Source organism: Mugil cephalus, chromosome 20, assembly GCF_022458985.1.
Source record: "Mugil cephalus isolate CIBA_MC_2020 chromosome 20, CIBA_Mcephalus_1.1, whole genome shotgun sequence".
NCBI lineage: Eukaryota > Metazoa > Chordata > Actinopteri > Mugiliformes > Mugilidae > Mugil > Mugil cephalus.
The window spans coordinates 9947581-9967447 of NC_061789.1; the positions used below are offsets into that span (position 1 = coordinate 9947581).

The following is a 19867-nucleotide window of genomic DNA, read 5'->3' on the forward strand; positions in this document are numbered from 1 at the left end:
TATTAATGTGCCTGTAAACGTACTGATGTTGACAATGTGACACAGACAACGTCCTGAATAATTGTTGGATTATTGGATGGACAGACGCCAGCTACTAGCTTAGCCCCTTTTCCCTGTCCAATGCTATGCCGTGGACTTAGTGTATCAATGTGAGAGTGCTTTTAACCTTTTCATGTAAATAGCAAGTCCTCTGTTTGCTTGAGACTTGGACAAAACGATGTGGGGATCAATAAAGTGATCTTGAATCCTGAATTGAATATGTGCAGAAAATGCAAATGCGCAATCCTCAAAAAAAGATCGGTGTCAAGTTGCATCTCTAACAGACATTTTTATTTGAATTTGCAGCAGTGGTGTTAGGTAACATACATAATTCATCATAATCCTACAACAAGTGCCGTTTTTTTTTTTAATTATGTCTTTAAGTCCAAACCCAAATCTTTCAAGTTCTCTCATGTGCAAATGAAAAAAAAGACAATCTTAAATCAATCTGGTAACATTTCTTACCGAAAAACAAACAAACAAAAAAAAACACTAACACTTACACAGCAGAGCAGTTTCAACCACCACACAATAAGCCTAAAAGTACAACATACATAGCTCATTATTATATAGATTATTATTATTTTTTTTTACATTACCAAACAACCTTCAAGCATTCAAAGCAAAACACATTTTCAATTCTGTGACTAACCAAGTCAACAGAGGCTCTGTATATATTCATACGTCTTTGAAGGAAAAACAACACACATTTCACACTGTTAACACACATTCCAGTTAAAGAGTTCAGAATGACCTTACATTATACACTCTTGTGTAACGTACTCTGGCGAAGAAAGTACACATCCTGGGTGGAGTGTTGGCCGCAACAACCAAAGAAGCATTAAAACAGCTAACAAAATGATATGAACACATATCACATTGAAAGGATTCAACTCAGCATAGACATCTGAAGATGTGCCCTATTTAAGCGAACAGTCCCTTTAAGAGGCCTTCAGTTTCGGATTTGTGAAGATCTTGGTCACAAGGAAACACATGTCAAATGTTTTAACTTCCTTAACTTACGTTTGTGGTGTTACCTTGCATCGTGAGCACCCTTTGAATAATGACAAACGTGTAGAAAAAAGATGTAAAAGAGGCACATTTTACTGCAATGTTACAGTCGCTACTTTTTTAAGGAAACGCCAAAGTAGGACATGTGCTCAACACACCTATGTTTTACTTGTTTTTTTTTTTTAAATCATGTTTCCGTAGAAATCTATAACACATGTGTTGAAGAATGCGTTTCCATCTTTGCGAATGTTTTTCTTCATGCTGAAACCCATTATCTACTCTAGGTTGGTTTGTTATAGTAGGTTGCGATCAACCCCAACACTTTGCACCTGCCCACAAACAAACCAAACACACCAGACTTTGGCTTCAGACCATTTCCCTTTCCTTTTTTATCTGTTTAACTACAAGAACTCTGTGTAGGATTCTGAGTGCTTCCAAAATGCAGGTGACTTACAGCTGAATACTGTGCCAGAGTGATCACCAAAGCTGCTACTGCTCTGCTTACATGCTGCTCATGCTACACTTCCTTTGAAGACAACATTAAACCAATTTTCCTATGGCAGAATTGAAGAAGGTTTCGTCTGATAAACTTAGCTCAACCACGTGGGCAATCTAAGGTTATCGCACAATTGGGGTCACCTGAAAAGCTAGGGACACTTGACATTTAAAGAATAGCAAGACTTTCAGAATACTTGTTGTCTAAACCAGCAAACATATCTGGGACAACAAAGACATTGTGCAATGTCAAGAAGATGTGTGCAAGAGGAGGAAGTCGATGGTAAGATGAAATGCTGAATGGTGGTCCCTGTGTGTGGCAAGCTTTTAAGTGCAAATACTATGTAACATGCGGCAGAACTGATGAAGGTTGTGACTGATAAACTTTATAACTCAATCAATCAGGCGACGTAATATCATCGTCAAAATTAGGATCCAGACAGGTGAAATGCACCTTCAAATGGGGCCACCCTGAAAAGCAAGGGACACTTCACATTTAAAGAACAGCAAGACCTTCATAATACTTATTGTCTGAGCCAGCTAACGTATCTGGGACAACAAAGACATTGTAATGTTAAGAGCATGTGTGCAAGTGGAGGAAGTCAATGGTTGTGACTGATAAACTTTATAACTCAACCAATCAGGAGATCTAATATGATCATCAAAATAAGGATCCTGACAGGTGAAATGCACCTTCGAATGGGGCCACCTGTAAAAGCTAGGGACACTTGACATTTAAAGAACAGCAAGACCATCAGAGGCAGCTAACATATCTGGGACAACAAAGACATTGTGCGATGTTAAGAAGATGTGTGCAAGAGGAGGAAGTCAATGGTTGTGACTGATAAATTTTATAACTCAACCAATCAGGTGATCTAATATGATCATCAGAATTAGGATCCAGCCAGGTGAAATGCATCTTCAGATGGGGCCGCCCAGAAAAGCTAGGAACACTTCACATTTAGAGAACAGCAAGACCTTCAAAATACTTATTTTCTGAGCCATCTAGCATGTTCAGGACATGCAAGAGGAGGAAGTCAGTGGTAAGAATAAGATTTCATGCTGAATGAATGGCTCCTGTCTCTGATAGGCTTTTAAGTGCAAATACCACAAATCCAAAGTAATAGGGCAGAACCGAAGAAGGCTGTGATTGATAAACTTTATAACTCAACCAATCAGGGGATCTAATATGATTGTCAAAATTAGGATCCAGCAAGGTGAAATGCACCTTCAAATGGGGCTACCAGGAAAACCTAGGGACACTTGAAATTTAAAGAACAGCAAGACCTTCAGAATACTAGTTGTCTGAGCCAGGTAACATGTTCAGGACAACAAAGACATTGTACAATGTCAAGGAGGTGTGCAAGAGCAGGAAGTCAATGGTAAGAGGAAGGTTTAATGCTGACTGAATGGTCCCTGTGTCTGTTAAGTTTTTAAGTGCAAATACTACAAATCCAAAGTAACCTAAAGGAATGTTTTGCAGTTTTCAGTGGTCATCTAATCATCTACTGGCTCCTGTATAGCCTCCAGTGATTGACAAAAGTTATAAAACAAAAAATATTTTAAGACAGACATAAGACAAAATATACTATTCTTCAACCACAGTGGCTACTTATAATCAACGTTACACCAAGCTCCAAGCCTCATGATGTTTTTTTTTTGTTATTTACCAGCTTGAATGTTTAGCCTATGAAGGTTCATAGGCAATGTGGATTTCTTCTTCCGTTGGTGAATGTAAGTTTTTGAGTAACGCAATATATTCAAATTGATTTGACGAAAACTAATTTTGGCAAAACAACAAATAAAAAAGCAAAAGGAATGTCTGTTTTTGGATAGCACTGATTTAAATACCTGGCAAATGAAGATACAAAGCATTCCTGCCTACTGGATTGCCATCCTGCCCAAAAAGCAAACATAATAAAAGTTGTCTTTGTAAAGTGACTAGTTTTATCATCTTCAGGTTTAGTGAGTAATGTCTCCCAACAAAACCTGACTCTACTTAGTGTTACGTGTAGCGTTGACCCTATTGACCTCAACCCTTTGTGTAGTCTAGACCAGACTCAACAGACATTGCCAATTTCTGCGAACCAAAGCTATATTTTAGCTTAATTTCAGCCATTAGTAAATACTGGAGAAAATTATGCATGTATAACACATAAATACCCGAATCACCCCCACATCTAAAGCTTTCAGGCCACACCAGCAATTTACATCAATATAATCTGCAATCAAATGATTCATTCCAAGGAAAACCAAGCACTTGTTTTTAACTGGTGTTAAATTTAAATATTTTTTATGAGAGAGTGTCACTAATTCCAAATGTCTCTTTCAAATATTTTGAACAGAATGTGCAAACTCACCGCTAGCTTGGAAAGCTAATGTGACGGCCATCAACTCACCAACTACTTTAGTTTATCAACTACCCAGTGCAGTCAAGTGAGTGCCACCCTACGTAGCGTTTGTGTAACGTGATTGGAACGGTTGGTTAAATATAACCAGTGAGCACACGCAAATGTTGCGCCTAAAGCAGGTACATGAGCATGACAAGTTGCTTGGTGTTTTGGCAAAAGCAGATCATAAATTCTCAGTGGAGTTTCAATCTACGTCTCACTAACTTGTGTGCACAGTCCTATGATGTGGACGTCCTCAGTGCAGATGTGATCTCATTGCGTAGTATTTCCTCATCATGTCACAAAAGGGAAGGAAGGTGCTAAATGTAGCATTATATATTTCCATACATTTACTTTTTGCAGCTAACACAACTTAAATTTGAGGTTTCATTACCCTTCTAAGCTCATACGCTTTCAAAACAAAGAAACCAATGTGGTTTTCACTTTTCGAAATGCTACACATAGCTCCTCTTGAGACCTAAAATGGATCTTTCTTCCTCTCTTGGAGTGGTACACCCGGACACCTGGCACAATCAAGATCTACACTGAGAGTAATATGACGGATCATGGGGGTTTGACGGTCTAGTATAGGATTCCATAGAGTTTGGTAGAATGTTCCTTTTTATGTTGCAGAATGCTGTACTCCGTCCAACTGCAGAGGAGAAATGGGCGGTCGGAGGAAGAAAAGGTGGACAAGCACAAATTAATTTCCCTCCTCCAGTCTCCCTTTAACCACTTTGTGTTTCTTCTCCTTCTCCATTTCTGTTCCTCCTCCACTTCTTCCTCTCTCTGGTTAGTAGCGCGTGGAGTACCAGTCATTGTCGGTCATCTGAACAAGCTCGTTGACCACGTCCAGCAGGTTGTAGTTGTGTTTCTTCAGCAGCCGCTGGTTCAGCGGCCGGTCCCCGAATCCCATCTCCACCAACACAGCCATCATGGTCTCCTGTGTGGAGGCATCCACTGGAGGCTGCATGGGAACAAGATCTGATCAGTCAAGGAAATCTACTGCGTATTACTTATACACCAATCTGGCATAACATTATGACCACCTTCCTAATATTGTGCAGGTCTCCCTTGTGCCTCCCAAACAGTTCTGACTCATCAAAGAATGGACATCGGCCTTCTGAGGCTGTCCTGTAGTGTCTGGCTACAGAGTGTTGTTAGTGGGGGCCTTTGTGTCTTATGGGTTGAGGGGAGGGGCCTCTGTGGATCATTCCACAGATACTTGATCAGTTTGGGATCTAGTGAATTTGTAGGTCAGGTCAACACATCGTCCCTAAACTGTTTTTGTGTGTCTGTATCAGGCTGTATCCTGCTGGGGATTGGCTGCTGCCATCAAGGACTGTCATGGCCATGGGGTGGGGGTACCCGGTCTGGTCCATGTGGGGGGGTACATGTCAAAGTAAATTTTATTTAAATTAAATGCCAGGGCTAAAAGTTTTCCAGGAGAACATTGTATTCTCACAAGATGGTCAGTGTTATTTACTTCTCCTGTCAGTGGTCATAATGTTGCGGCTATTCAGTGCAATGCCTAAATACAAGATATTCTTATCTGAAAATATTTCAAAAAGCAAGGAATATTTTGTATTCAAGGACTAGATAGAGTGCAGCACACCATCGTATCACAGTCATCTATATAATCTATAGAGAATGTTGCATTATGGGTCTTTGGTGCCTTATTGTGACTGGGCCAACAAGTGTTTCCCCTGGTCAGTCAAGAGATCAGAGTTCAGACTAACTTTAGCAACTCTGTCTTGGCCTGTGGGATTCAGTTATTCAACAGTCAGTCAATAGCAGTCAATAAAGAGTGTTTGCTGACCTGTGTGGGGCCTTGGCCAGTAAACAAGGCTTTGTAGGCAGAGGCAGCTACTGACAGAGCTCCTTTAACTAAGCCACTGGTGATTCCTGGGTGCCTACAGAGAGGACATATGCAAAATCAGCATTTTAGCAATAATATATATATATATATATAAATTTCAGTGAAATGTCTCATAAAAACCCTAAAGTACACATTCTTTTTTTGTTTTGTTTTGTTTAACCTGGGTGTGTTTCTGACCTGGGGTCTTCAGGGTCATCCGCCTCTGCGTTCTCAGTAGCTTCAGTATCGCCAGTCTCAGTTTGTTCAGGACCAGAAGCTGAGAGACAACAATCAATCAGAATATGTTAGACTTTCTCCCAAATCTGTCTAGTCTAGCATTAAAAGTAACTGGCAGTGACACAGCAATGTGCTTACCATCCTCGTTCTGGTACAGTTCAGAGCCCTCTGCTCCTTCACCGGCATCAGAAGCATCGACGTCTGCTTCTCCACTGCTCTCTGGACTGTACAGTATAAGGACATGTAGATAATTTTGTCATGTTTTTGAGTTATGAAACCAGTGCAACAATCAATAGAAACCCCAAAATGTTCCCAAACATGATATATTTTGCTGTTTGCTGACCAGCATCTACGTCTTACTGACCTCGGTGTGACGATGGCTTTAGGTGGCGCCACCACTTCAGGTGTCAGTGGCTCGTCGTCCAGTGTCTGAGATGTACAGAGCATGTCGTTGGCACTGCTGGCTCCCAGCAACTCCGTCCCTAGGGTTGCAGCAGCTTCACCCGCCTCATCCAGCTCTGGCTCTGCATCGGCGCTACCCGGATGGTCAGAAGATGGGGTGTCTGGGTCTGCGGGGGTCTGGGCTGGGATGTCACCAGGTTGGGACAGAGCAGAGCTGCAACAGGACACACAATGAGGATTGAAAAAGCGAGGTAACGGTACATCTTTCAATGACAAAATATGGTCCTAGCTCCAAAGACGCCAGGGCTCCTACCTGTACATTGACTCCCCCAGCGGCCGACTCGTGTCAAAGCAATCTGGGAGGATGATTATGTAATCCTCTGAGGAGGTGGAAGAGGACCGACTCCTCCCTTCTCTCTTCTCCCCTCCCTCTTTCTCCTTCTCCTCCTCCGGCTCCTTCTCTCTATCCTCAACCCCGGATTCTTCACGGATGCTCTCGATGTGGGACTCTTCAACTTCACCTGGGGCAAGATCGAGAAAATGAACAGCGTTGGAGATCGCTGCCACAAACTGCCATTTAGATCAGCCTTAGCAAGTGTATAATTGACAGCTCCGGAGCTTGTTAGCCTAGCTAAACATAAGGACTGGAAGCAGAGAGAGGCAGCAATCTGGGCTCTGTCTACAGTTCCATAGTCTATTGGCTATGCATATTGTTTAAGTTTAAAGAATATTATTTGTATTTTGCCTGCTTCAAATCCTTATTCTACGCCAGGCTAACTACGTCCAGAACTTAGCTCTGCACTTTTACGCACAATCTTGACATTGAGGTCTCATTTTTATAAAGAAAGTCTAAAACCTTAGCTCACAAGAAGATGAAGTGTCCCTTTTAAAGTCAAGAAGAACATTATTTGAGTCCACATAGCGATTCGGAGAGGTAAGGTTAGACGGAAAAATTGTTTCTGAGGTTGGTCAAAGTCATCTACAGTAAATACAAAAATTCAATCTATAGCAAAAACGAACTTCTAGCCATTTAACTGTTTAGTATCAAGGAAACTACTAATCTGCATTGTAACAGTGAACAGGAAAACTCCACGCTGCTTAGGCACTTGCCCTGGAAAACTAACACTTATTACTCATTTGCTCACTTCACGAGGCCTATCAGTTATGGCCAGAATCAATACGATCGGCTGAAAGTACAAGCTGAGGTGGCTGAGCCATAGTCCGTTGCTGTATCTCTAGCAAATCGTTCTTGTTACAGATTATTACTCATGTTTAAAGGGAGGATGAGGAAAAAGGTAAACAGCTACTGGCTGTGAGCACAGCCGCTAATATCTGTGTGCTGTAACGTGGCTACCGTACACTGCTTCCATTAACATTAGCCAAGAAAGCAACATCATCATTTGGTGCAGTGCTTGGACACGCTAAACCCCTGTATGCAGTCAGCATTATTTTTACTGTGACACAGTGTAACACGTCTTAATGTGCTGCAATGACACAGAATTTGAGGCCCGGATAAACTTATCATAGAGGTGCTTACAACCAAGGCCTGAAGAAAAACTCATATGGCCTGTTTCTTGGCAAAAAAATTGCACTTGGATGCAAAGATTAAAGCCACCTGGCAAGGAAGTTCTATGCATGTGCAGGTTCTATGTAAGAAAAAAAAATAGTCCTCCATACCAGAACGTGGCAGTAGACTATAATCAGAGAAGGTCACAAACAGTCCAACAGTGGCTATGGAAAGGACCGACCATGGGCTCAGAGTGTCACGGCCCTCACACTCCACCGGTCAAGAATCAATCTGAGTCTAAATCAAAACTCATCTTAACAATGTAGCTACTTGTTGTCACCTGCGGCTGTGTGCTCCTGCACTGTGGAGGCCCTGGGCAGAACGTGCAGCGGGGTCGGCGCCGAGCTGGGGCCGGGCACAGACGTCGGGGCCACAGACAGCGGAGCAGGCAGGGAGGCTTTCAGCGGGGAAGGGAGGGATGCCTTGAGAGTGGCTGGCGGTTTCAGGGGGTTGTTTGCGCTGCCGGTGCTGCTGTCGGGGCTCTCCTCTGTTTTCTGGGTTTTACTCTTCACGCAGGATAAAGAGGAGGAACCACCCTGAGCAGCCGGACGCACGACTGAAAGGAAACAGGAGGTAGCCCCAATATTACAACATGATCAACTTTACCAGCCCAGGAACAAGTACGGGGTTAGGGCTCAGGATAATTTTAATGAAAAACCACCACCATCGGCTCTGGCTGACCTTTACCTGTCCCCGGACGGGACCCTCTCAGAGGCGCGTGGTCGGGGGCCTCCTCCAGTGTCATTGAGCGAATCACAGTCTCACAAACAAACTGTGTCCCACTGATGTCGTCCTCTCCTTCCTCCTGAGCTGGGACCCCGCCACCTTCAGCTCCAGGTCCCGTCGCATGTGGCACATCTGAGAGCCAGGAACGGGAAAGTCAGCATCACTACGCACAGGTCGGTCGGGTGGAAGCTCAGATTTACAAGATTCAGTGTGCTTGTATTGATATAGGTTCTCAGCTGTGACACGTTCACAGGCGTACGGCTTGACATTATGCTGTGTTTATATCTGATTGTATCAGGCATAGAATATTTCAATGTGTAACTGTGCAAGGACAGGGCAGTACACTGGCTTCGTCTGTCAAGTTTATTATCTTAATTTTTCTCAGTTGCGACAAGATGTGCATGTTCGTCATGTTTGAGTATTGTGTTTTTTGTTGTTGTTTTTTTACCTAAATCCCGGATACGAATCAAGATTTGAATAATTTCCACAGTTGCAGAAAGGCAAGACTTTGGACTTTAATCTGCCATTTCAATTTTCTTCATTTCTTTTGAAATGTTTTGCTTTGTTACAAATCTGTTTTCAGTAGTACACGTTTTTGTCACCAGGTCAATCTCTTTCCTCATCAAGTCTCAAGTGAAGTCCAACTCAAGTCCAAGTCTCAAGTCTACAACGCTGACACACACAACCCAAGGTCATATTCAACAAAAAGCCATCAACCTTTTAAAAGGTATCAAGAGAAAACTCAGTTACCCATGATGCTATTGATGATCTCAGTCTCTTCCTGGATCAGACCCAATGATGGGCTACCCTTATCCTGGAGGTGGCCATCTTGAGGCAAAGGGGACATGCAGGGAGTCATGTCTAGACGGAGGGAAAAACAGAAAAGGACAAGATAGGATGTTGCCAAGTCTGGATATCAGTCACGTTGTTAAAAGTTATGTACACTCACACAGATTAAAAGAGTGTAAACGAGTGTGGCGTTTTATTGACCCATGGATAGCTTTTCAATGTCCTATAATAACAGACCAAGATCAGAAATTGAACAAAGCCTATCAGTGAGTACCCACAAGACTGGATATTCGAAGTAACCTATCAGGGATCTGCTGCACATCCAATTTTCTGTGTTGCATGGAAACTCCCATATCCCCATAAAATATGATCAAAACCAAATCTCATATGATCCGATCAGATCCCACCAAAAACGATTGGGAACAACTCTTCTTACCAGCAGGGGTGTTGTTTGGGACGCTCTCCAACTCTTGGACAATGTTGATGTCCAACAGTTCGAAGGACAGGAGATCCTGGCAGATGAACAACAACAACAATTGAGTACTTAATGCGTTGGAGCTGGAGGTTTTTTAGTTTCTTGTTTACTTTAACCAAACCAAACTCTAGATGGCAGCATTTTCATAAAGTACTTAATTGTAACAAAACAAAGGGAAATATTTGGAGTTTTCTTTATTTATAGCTTATTATGCTATGATCCAGGCCTAAACGACAAAATGTCTTATATGTGTCCACTGAACTAAAATGTGTTTGACAACTTTGTTTTATTGCCTATTGCGGATTTAAGGCACTTTGTGTCAGTAAGTGTAGGTTACGGATACGTTGAGTGCAGCAGTGGACTCAAGCACATTCATTAAAGATGACATTACCTGTGCAGTGAGTAGGTCTACAGAGGGGATGTAGTATTCTTCTTGGTCCACTGACATTAAAGGTTGCTCCCTAGCTGTTGTGCAGGTTTTTCCATCCTTGGAAACCGGGTTCTTTCCCTGCAGATAATCGTCAAATGTTTCATTTAAACACATAAGTCTACGTAGACATTGCATGTGCATGTCTGTCCATCCGATCAGCTTTTCTACCTGCGGTGTGACACAGGGCGACACGAGTATTCCATCAGCCATCATGGGCGCCGGAGCCAGAGGGTCGACCACGATGCTGCACCACACTCTCGGCCCGAACTGCTCTCCGGCGTGGGCCAGGCGCCAGTGGGAGGTGTAGGAGCCCTCCACAGTGGGAGCACACAGTGCAACGCTCACTATCCCAACCTACACACACATGGAAAAGGAAAGTGGAAATGTGCTGACCGTGTCCGTTTTTCTTTCATTTTGAAATCAAATTCTGGAGGCTTTTTCCAACGGTGAACGAAAATGAAACCGTCTCATCTTACCTGTCCCGGCTGAAGGAAGGGAACGGACACTTCTCTCCAACGGTCGCCAGATCCCACTGCCAGGTTTCCCCACATGAACTTCAGCTGCAGCAATCACAAGACATCTTCACCCAGACGTAGTTTACCCAACTACAGACCACACTATACTATCTTACAGTTACATTAACACAGTAGAAGCTCAATATGTATTATTGTATTCATGTTTAGTAAGCTGAATTAATTCAATTTTCATGTAACAACCCAGTAAGTAGTCTAGAAATGGCTGGTGATATCGCATTTAGTAGCCAAAGTGGCATACATTTTTATTAGTGGTTGGTGGAACCAAAACTGAGCAACAAGGAGAGTGGCTAATATCAAAGTTAATAGCTTGTTAGGCTAGTCTTGTTAGCCTATAAAGTGAAATTATGTAAGTATCTTCAAAACGTCAAAAATAACTTAATTACTGAAATGTACTAAATACTTTATAGGAAGTACAACTGAAAGCATTAAACAAGCATGACAAAGAGTGCACAGCCATGCTAGCAGCTAACCGCTAACAGCATTCAAACATCCTCATTAGCATTGCTCATTAGGCTAATTTGTGACTGTAAATTAGTCGTACGTGTGCATGTGACCCTGATTGGTTGTTTTGTGCCTCTTTGTGTTAACCCTCTGATAGACTGGTGAACTGTCTGCGTACACAGTGACAGCTGGGATAGGATCACTGCTATGGATTCTTTCTTTTTTACACTTACACTCCCTTAGTATTCCCACCTTATGCCCAGTTGGCTGCTCCATCTCCGTTGCTACGGTTACGCATCTCTTTTGCTCAAGCGAACCAGTTATTTCTGGGTGAATTTACCTTGGTATCAGCGCTCCAGCTGATGGTCCCAGTGTTCCTCATCTTCCAGTACTTGATAAACTTGGTCCCAGGGCGCAGTCGGGTTCCATCGGGGAGGTTCTCGTCCAGAAATGTGGCCGTCATGGCTGGAACCACCAGAGGACAGGGGCGCTTTGGGCGCCTAGGCAAAAAGAAATAAAAAAATATGCTGATTTTATCTTGAGTTATAGTATTCAAGCAATTTTCATGTTTTCGTCTCCCAATTATATTTGAAACGTACATAGGTATTTAGGACATATCTTGTTAGCAACTCACTCTGGGCTGTTGTGCTGGGTGGCGCGAGGCTGCAGCAGAACAGGGGAGGAGCTTCCGTCTCTGTGGGAGGAGCTCCACTGTATGCCCCGCCTCTCCATCCTCAGCTGTTTCCGGATCTCTTTGACCTCGGCCTTCAGCAGGCGCTTCTCCGCTTTCAGACGCTGCTTCTCTGCCTTCCGGAAACTGCGGTCGCCTCGCCTGTAGAACCTGAACAGTAACCAGGGCAGAGATGGAAATGAAGACGGTAACTCGATAATATCACAATTCGGCTTGTAAGTAAGACGATAAGGTGATGATTTATTGATTTCTGCATCATGTCAAAATCTCATAATCTAAGCTATATAATATATATATAATATAATATTCTAACACTTACATTAAAGCAAAAATAATATATTTAAAATTATGAAAAATGGAACCAGTGCTAAAGCAGATATGTAAGACTGACGTCCAAGCATAGGGAAGATCGACTCAAATTAGCTATGCTATAGCTACTCATGCTAACCTGCTACCACCTGCCCATCCTCTCTTGAAATACCACTTTGTGCATCAAGAGGTAACAATAGGCCACTGTAATGCCTTATCTGGTCCAAATCCAAAATGAATTAAGGAGTAACAGTGAACAGGGAGAGGATTTTGAACTCATACAACTTATGGTTTTAGATGGGAGAACGTTTGTATTTAGCTCCGTACAGACCCTTGCCCTCGTGCCACTCCCCTTGCTTCCTTGCACAATGTGGACGACATTGCATGAACACGTCATTGTCAATGGCAATGGCAGCTAGAAATGCTAATTATTATGAGGTGGAAAATGAAAGAAAGCTAGGCTAAGTTAGGGTAAGCTAGGCTAAGCTATGCTAAGCTATGCTAAACCAAAATGCTAGTAGTGCTTAAGATCCAACACTGTTGCATCCCATGTTGCACATTCCAGCCCAGCTGTTAAGTTAGTAGCTACTAGTTTTATTCTAAACTTAGTCTACTTCTATACTAATTTAACTGCCCCCCAGGTCATAATAATACACCAATACATGATCAGGCATAACATTATGACCACCTTCCCAACAATGTTACCCTATTTACTGCATCTCTCCTTGAAAATACTGGTCTGAACGTAGAGGTGTCTTACCTGCTGTGATCGGGGGCCGGTGATCCGTGCTCCGGGATGGACAGAGGGGTCCTGGCTCTCACCAGGTTGTGACTGGGATCATGAGAGAAGCTGCACGGCTCGCACAGAGTGCAGGACGTACATACACTGAAGATACAGAGAAGAGAGAAAACACAGTTATACACTTGCAGTTTCACTTTCAAAAGATGTGGAAAATCCCTTCCCTTCCGGATACATATCACTGGCACCTTCTATTGTTAATGGTCGTGTGGATTTTCTTTGTTTTTTCAGGCAAGTGAAACTTTTGATCAGGTCGATTTAACTGTCCGTCGTGCGTACAAAGGTTATCAAAACACGACAACAAACAGTCAGATAACAGCTGGGATTTCCTTTCCCTAGCTTAGCATAAAGACAGTTTTCATGTACCTAGCTCTGTGTGATGGCTCAAACAACGGTATCAACATTTCATATGCAGTATCTCAATTGTTTAACATGGACCGAGTGGCAACCTCCAGCTCCATAAATTTCAGCTCCTTGAATGGGAGCTTGATGTTGCTCCAAGGGCGACTCAGTCCCCATAGAACTCAAAGTTAAAATGTCTAACTTTACAGCAGAAATAAACATGTTTAAAGCCTGGTACAAAAAAAGATTTTAGCCATAATTAAAGGGCAGCCTGCTTCAAAAGTTGGGTCTTTCAAGGGTTGCTAGAGGTCTGCCCAGACATCATCCGGCTCAGGCTCCACCTTTAATGGAGAACTAGGCGGAGTCGTCACAGAGATTGTTTCGAGGACTGATTAGGGGTTTTCAAGGGAATTTAATGCTTTAGTTTCTAGAATGTAAAACTTTTCCACTGATTAGTTTCAAAGCCTCAAAGATACTTCAACACTGCTTGGAATACAACATTTAAAGAGAACAACTGAACCACCATTATTTCCATTTCTTTATGATGGTGGTAAAACTATTTGAGAAAAGTTCATGAGCAAAGATTTAATCTCGTACAGTCTTCACGCCTTTTGTTGTTTTTAATTGGCATGATATAACATATTATGCATTGTCTTTCTTGCGTAGGTAAAATGAGGTGGTTAGGTTCAAAGCAGAGGCAACGGGTGGAAGGCTCATGAAAACTTGATGAGTAGAATGAGAAGCTGCACAGGAAAGTTCAAAAATAACTTGCCAGTCCCCTTCGAACAACGTCTACCTGCACTGGTAGCCTCCTCCGGTGGTCTGCCCCCTGCAGGAAGAGCAGGGAGGAGTGGAAGAGGATGGAGCTCCGGGCAGGGTGGAGGAGGACACCTCAGGGACCTGCTGGGTGTCGGCGCCTCCCACCGCTTCCGCTCTACCTCCCCCCATGACCCCTGCTCCTCCTGCTACTGCTCCCCCTCCGCCCAGGGGCTTGTGGATGCAGCACTGCCCAGAGAACTCCCGGCAGATCTTCTCCACCGCCTCGCGAACCACCTGGTCCTTAAACTGGAGGGACAGACGGCGTCTTAGCGATCAGTCGCTCCATACATTGGATAACCTGACTCCCCATCGGGGCGTTCTTCTCACCTTCTCCATGTACGAGGTGAACCAGGCGGGGGGAGTCTTGTCCTCCTCTTTGGTCCCTTTCACCTCCTTCATAATAACCTGATGAGCAGAAGAAGAAGACTCAGTAAACAAAAAGCAGGACGATGCTTCTAAACACTAGCATCACGCTCTCCTACCATGCCCTGTTCTGGCACGGCGGCCTGGACCTTGCGGCTGACCACCTGAGCCAGGGCCGGGCAGTGCTGGGGGGGTCTGAAGCCCCTCTTTGGCTCTGTTCCGCTGGCCTTGGTGGTGGGGACCCTGGCCGGCTGTCCTCGGGTCTCGTACACATTCATGTGGAGTCGGTTCCCTTGCCTGGCTGCGCTCTGGGAAAGAAGCAGGACCGGTTGTCACTGTCAGAAGGTCAGGATTTAATTACGATGCTCCCCATAGGAGGAGACCCAGCACAAAAATAGGTGTATAGAAAGGCATGCACTCCACTTTTGCAAGGTAGAGTGCGTGATTAACGGATGAACCTCTGGCTTTGTCGTTACGCCATTAGCACTGTCATATATTTCAGTAGAAGCCTAGGACACATTGTGCAGAACTTGTTTAAATCCCATACATTCATACAGTAAATGCGACTAGTAACTCAACCTTGCTCAACTTACCTTCAAAGCCTCCTCATATTCCACTGGAATAGAAGCAGAACCAAAATTAAAAATGGGTTTAACATGACGCCAACATGGCACTGATGGATTTTTGGTTTATGTTCACTTACCCTGGCTGTTAATGGACACCTACAGGGACGAAAGGAAAGGAAGATTTAAATATACAGCATGTAGTCCAAAAGTTTGACAATATTAAAGGAGCTCTCTGCCATTTTTACACACCTCTTCATTCTCCTCATCAAAATACGTAAGCTGAAGGCTGCACAGGCCGAAGGAACGCTTCACCTGTGACAAAAAATAAATAACAAAAAGTCAGAGGGACCTTGTGAGGACACGGGGTGATGGGCCGGCTGTCCTTTACAGATGAGAGAACAAATTCAGACCTGCAACATCCACTTCAATTAGAGTGATCTCTGTGACTCAGAGACTGAGACGTGTGTTTGTGTGTGGCTGAGGATGGAAGAGGTGGGTGGGTGTGACGGTTGTTGGGCTGCTCATGTTTCGGTTGCCAAGGGACCGGGAGAGCGGAGTTTGCCTCCGTCTGCGTGTGTGTGTCGGCCATCAAAAATGTCACCTCTGAGCCGACTCGATGGCTCGTCTCTGTCGCCGGGCAGAAGGCTCCCTTCACATTCCCCCCCCGGCTCTTCACCGCCCGAAGCTGGGACACACTATCCCTCCGCGGCTCTGTGTTCACTTCATTATGCTTCCAACAGAAACCGATAAGAGCTTGTATTGTGTGCTTACTTTTTCGAATGGAAAACACTAAACCTTGTACGCTGGACCCACTTGCATCCCTCTCAGTGGCGAAACAACAGCTGTGACTCAGCAGCACTCAGACAAATGAACTCTTTCGGGCTGCTCTGGCCAAGAGAGATTTTCCATAAAAACCCAACCGGGCTGGGGCTGTGAGCCTGTATTTCACCTTCCCTTTATAGACATATGGCCTTTTCATCGCCACTGATTTATAGACTTCTGGACAGGCCTCAAGTCTAAGAGTTCACAGTAGCACGTAGCACCTTTCCGCCAACGTGAATCAAGTGCTCGTTCTGACCTGGTGCTAGTGGTGATTCACAGTGGGTTAAACTTCTAATAACTGGTTTCCCTGGGCTAGAGAGTCATCATGAAGCTATCACTGTATACCTTTGATGTCATCTCTGTTTTACTGTTTCCCGTTTGGGGTTAAATCAGTCACCAGAGAGAACATAAAAACATAAGTGGAGGTTAGTTTTAGGTATATGAACTAGATAAAGATGATACATAGGGTCGATATTTGCAGGTTTTACTGGTATTAGCAGCAGCCAATACACACGTTTGCCGATTATACTGGATATATATATACATTCCAGGCAAAATTTACATACAGGCACATTCACAGGCAGGCATGTACTGCTAGAGATGCGGCAGATGCTGCAGAGCTGTGCAGCCCATACATTGCCCCTACCACAGTGGATGCAGCTGGTAGCCCGAAAAAGTTTGTGCTCTACTTCTTTTTACGTGTTTATTTTGTATGCATAAGAGCGTTAAATATTCAGTTCAATAAATGTTTGCGTTTTTGGTTAAATTGACACATGTAAGATTTGTCATTGCTATGTCATTTTCATCATGAGGGAGAAAAAGCAGTATCGGTTCCACGTATCGGCCAAGGCTGATAAAAAAAAAAATCTGTATTGGTATCGGCCCTAAATAAACCATATCGGTCAAACACTATTATGAACCTTAAAGTTTTGTATCTGTATTTCAATAGATGCCAGAGGAGACAGAAAGGAAGTGTGCTGAGGGAGAAAGGTGAGCCCAGGCTAGAATCAAAAAATGTGCAGTCTTAATTGTGGTTAAACTGCTTATTTGGTTTCAAAATGTCTTTCTGTGCCAGTGACATTCAGCTAACAGTTGGGTGACAGCTCAGCCACGGTCCAGCTGCCTGAAATGTGACTTGCATTATCCCTGGTGACTCATCGCCCATGTGGTTTCGAATGGCAGCCACCGAGACAGATGCAGGCTGATTCCGTCGCCCACATTCACACTCCGCCGGGCCTCATCTTCCTTCACTGAGCCTTTTGCTGTCTTTACGCATGTCGGGATACAATCATGGGGCAGGTGGTGTGCATAGCAAGTTATTTAATAACTAAAAAAAGAAACAAATTGTCTATAAAAAATGTTTTACATGCTTGTAGTTTGTCTATAGTGTTGCCTGGGTCATGGTGGTTTTCTAAAAAGAGTTCATGTTTATGTTTCTAAATAACTGGGCATCGCTGCTACTTTTTCATGTACATGTTCTGAGTCCTCCTCTTCCACAAAACTAGACAGGGACACGTAGCCAGACATTACGGAGCTGCGCCAGATAGGAACCAATACTTGGAGGCACAGCCTAAATCCAAGCCCTAAGCATCTGATATAAAACAAACAACATGCGCCTGCTGACCAATCAGAGCAGAGTGGACTCGAATCGAATGGGGGGGCCTTAAAGAGACAGTAGGTAAAACAGAGTGTTTCAGACAGAGAGCGAATGTAAGAGCTGCAGCAATGCATATAATTAGTAATATAATGTATTTTTAGAGCATTAAAGTAGGTAAACATAATTCACTAGACCACCCAAAACTATATATAGATTAAAACTGAACCCTTAATCGAACATAATATGGCCTCTTTAAGATCTCTTTGTGCTTGTTTTGCGTCATCCATTTTGGTCCTACTGAATGATTTGAAGCCTGTGAGCTCCAGACAAAGTTTCAGTTGATCACACCACAAAGACAACAGCCATCTAGCAGGTATGTTTTGCACCACTATGGGAGGAAATAAGTATATATACAAGCAGGCGGCACTACTCTATACTCATTATCCAACACTGGGAAACTTGAAGAGCAAGGTCAGTGGATATGCCAAAGACAGGGACAGGGCTGGCCTCTTTTGAATCGTTTAAATTTGTTTGCGGTTGTTTTTCATTCCAAATGGCCACGTCGCTGCGAAAACACTTGCCTACTGGAATGTTCACGTGAGACGGAATTGGAAAAAACCCTTAGCGGGTGCCCTCTAGAGTTGCTTATTTGCACGGTGTGTCGCTTCCGCTCTCCGGCGTGGGTTTGCTAAGCCGAGCGGCCGAAAGGGTTCGTCATCGATTCGATGTGATCAATCATCCGAAAAGCCTCTGACGAAGTCTTATGGTGCGACTCACGTCCAGTTTTGTTCATGCTCCTGCACTGTTCAACATTACACATGCAGGTCTGCACCAATAGCGCAGGAAAACAGAGGCGGATCATTGAAAAAAATGCCCATCATAGTGTCCTGAAGACTAAAGTCAAACACTGTGTTTTGTCTGACCTAAAAAGAAAAACTAGAAAAAATATTACTAAATTTGGCAGGTTTGAATAAGGACATCATTTCTTCTAATCTCATTTGTAGTTTTATTTCTGCGGACTGCTAGTAGTAATATTTCATAAAGGACTACACGGAACTGTGAATGCCAGCAACGCATTGAACAAAATATGAACGATTTAAATATAATTTAAGACCTACAACGCAAATTATCCTCGCATTTAAAGCTGTTAAAGGCCTTAAATTGGGATTGTCAAATTTTAGAATTTTTGAGGGTGCGCGGAAACCCTGTTTGTCTGTTGACGACAAATCACTGAATGGTCATAAGTCCTATAATCAGGAATAAAAGTCTGCTTCCAAAGCGTGTGCATGCAATATTTTATGGCCTCGCAGTGGGAGAACTCATTCATTTGTGTGGCATGTGATTTTTGCAGCGCGCACACACACACAAACACACACAGCACGCATGCATACACACACACAACAGGTCTGTTTCATAATGGATTCCATCTACCTGACTGATACTGCGCAAGATTTGCAAAACCTCCTTTCATACTGAGCAATGCTGAGCTGGTAAACAGTGTTTCCATGACGACAAGCCCTATAATAATCCAGCGAGGACCTGTGATGTGGACTGCATGTCCTCTGTGGTGTGAGCTGCAAACCTGTCGGAGGGTTTCAGGTGGGAATCGTTGTGACACAACCCTTCTCCCGTCGGTGGTGTCAATCGAGTGCATGTGAGCAGCGGTGAGCAGAGGCTGCTTGGACCGACTGTGTGCAATGGTGTTTTAGAGCAGGCCCGGTGATTATCCCCTGTCTTACCATGGCCTCCATCGACTCCCAGCTCTTGGTCTCGGATCCCGACAGGAGGAAATTCTTGGAATTTCCTCTGAAATTCACCTTCAGGTTGATGTAGAAGTCCATGGCGTCGCCTGACTGCGCTCTAACGCATATTACACGGAGCGTTTTCCCGGACCGACGGCGGCTATTTTGGGTTAATCTCACCAATTCAGTCCACTGTGACTTATCCGACGGAGGGATGAGGCGTATTGTGTGTTTACATCAGCGCCCTGGGCACGCCCACTCTGCACCATGTGTCCGGAAGAGCTTCTTCTTCTCCTTATTTGTGCGGGATAGTCAGGAAGGCTGGATACAGAGATGCCATCTAGCAATCTCTAGGGGTTCTGCAGTTTGTGTGTCGTTGTTTTCCACCTACTCCAGTGAGGCATAACATTATGACCACCAG

General features: G+C 43.8%; 1 protein-coding gene across 2 annotated transcripts; it reads right to left on the reverse strand.

Annotated features, from left to right (window-relative positions):
* Nucleotides 1-308: 308 nt before the first annotated feature.
* nbr1b (NBR1 autophagy cargo receptor b) lies at nt 309-19725 on the reverse strand. Of its 2 annotated transcripts, none has more exons than XM_047572070.1 (23): nt 19444-19725; nt 15535-15597; nt 15423-15441; nt 15313-15335; nt 14839-15027; nt 14684-14761; nt 14334-14602; nt 13157-13282; nt 12031-12237; nt 11737-11896; nt 10896-10979; nt 10588-10773; nt 10381-10497; nt 9951-10026; nt 9476-9586; nt 8687-8857; nt 8280-8555; nt 6746-6953; nt 6395-6646; nt 6169-6254; nt 5992-6070; nt 5755-5848; nt 309-4902 (listed from the first exon to the last, which is right to left on the reverse strand). In XM_047572070.1, the coding sequence occupies exons 1-23, from the start codon at nt 19543-19545 to the stop codon at nt 4729-4731; spliced, it is 3150 nt and encodes a 1049-aa protein (XP_047428026.1). In that variant the 5' UTR covers nt 19546-19725; the 3' UTR covers nt 309-4728. The 2 variants fall into 2 exon arrangements, with proteins under 2 accessions (XP_047428026.1, XP_047428025.1); XM_047572069.1 differs by having other exon boundaries at nt 8681-8857; nt 19444-19715.
* Nucleotides 19726-19867: the final 142 nt, after the last annotated feature.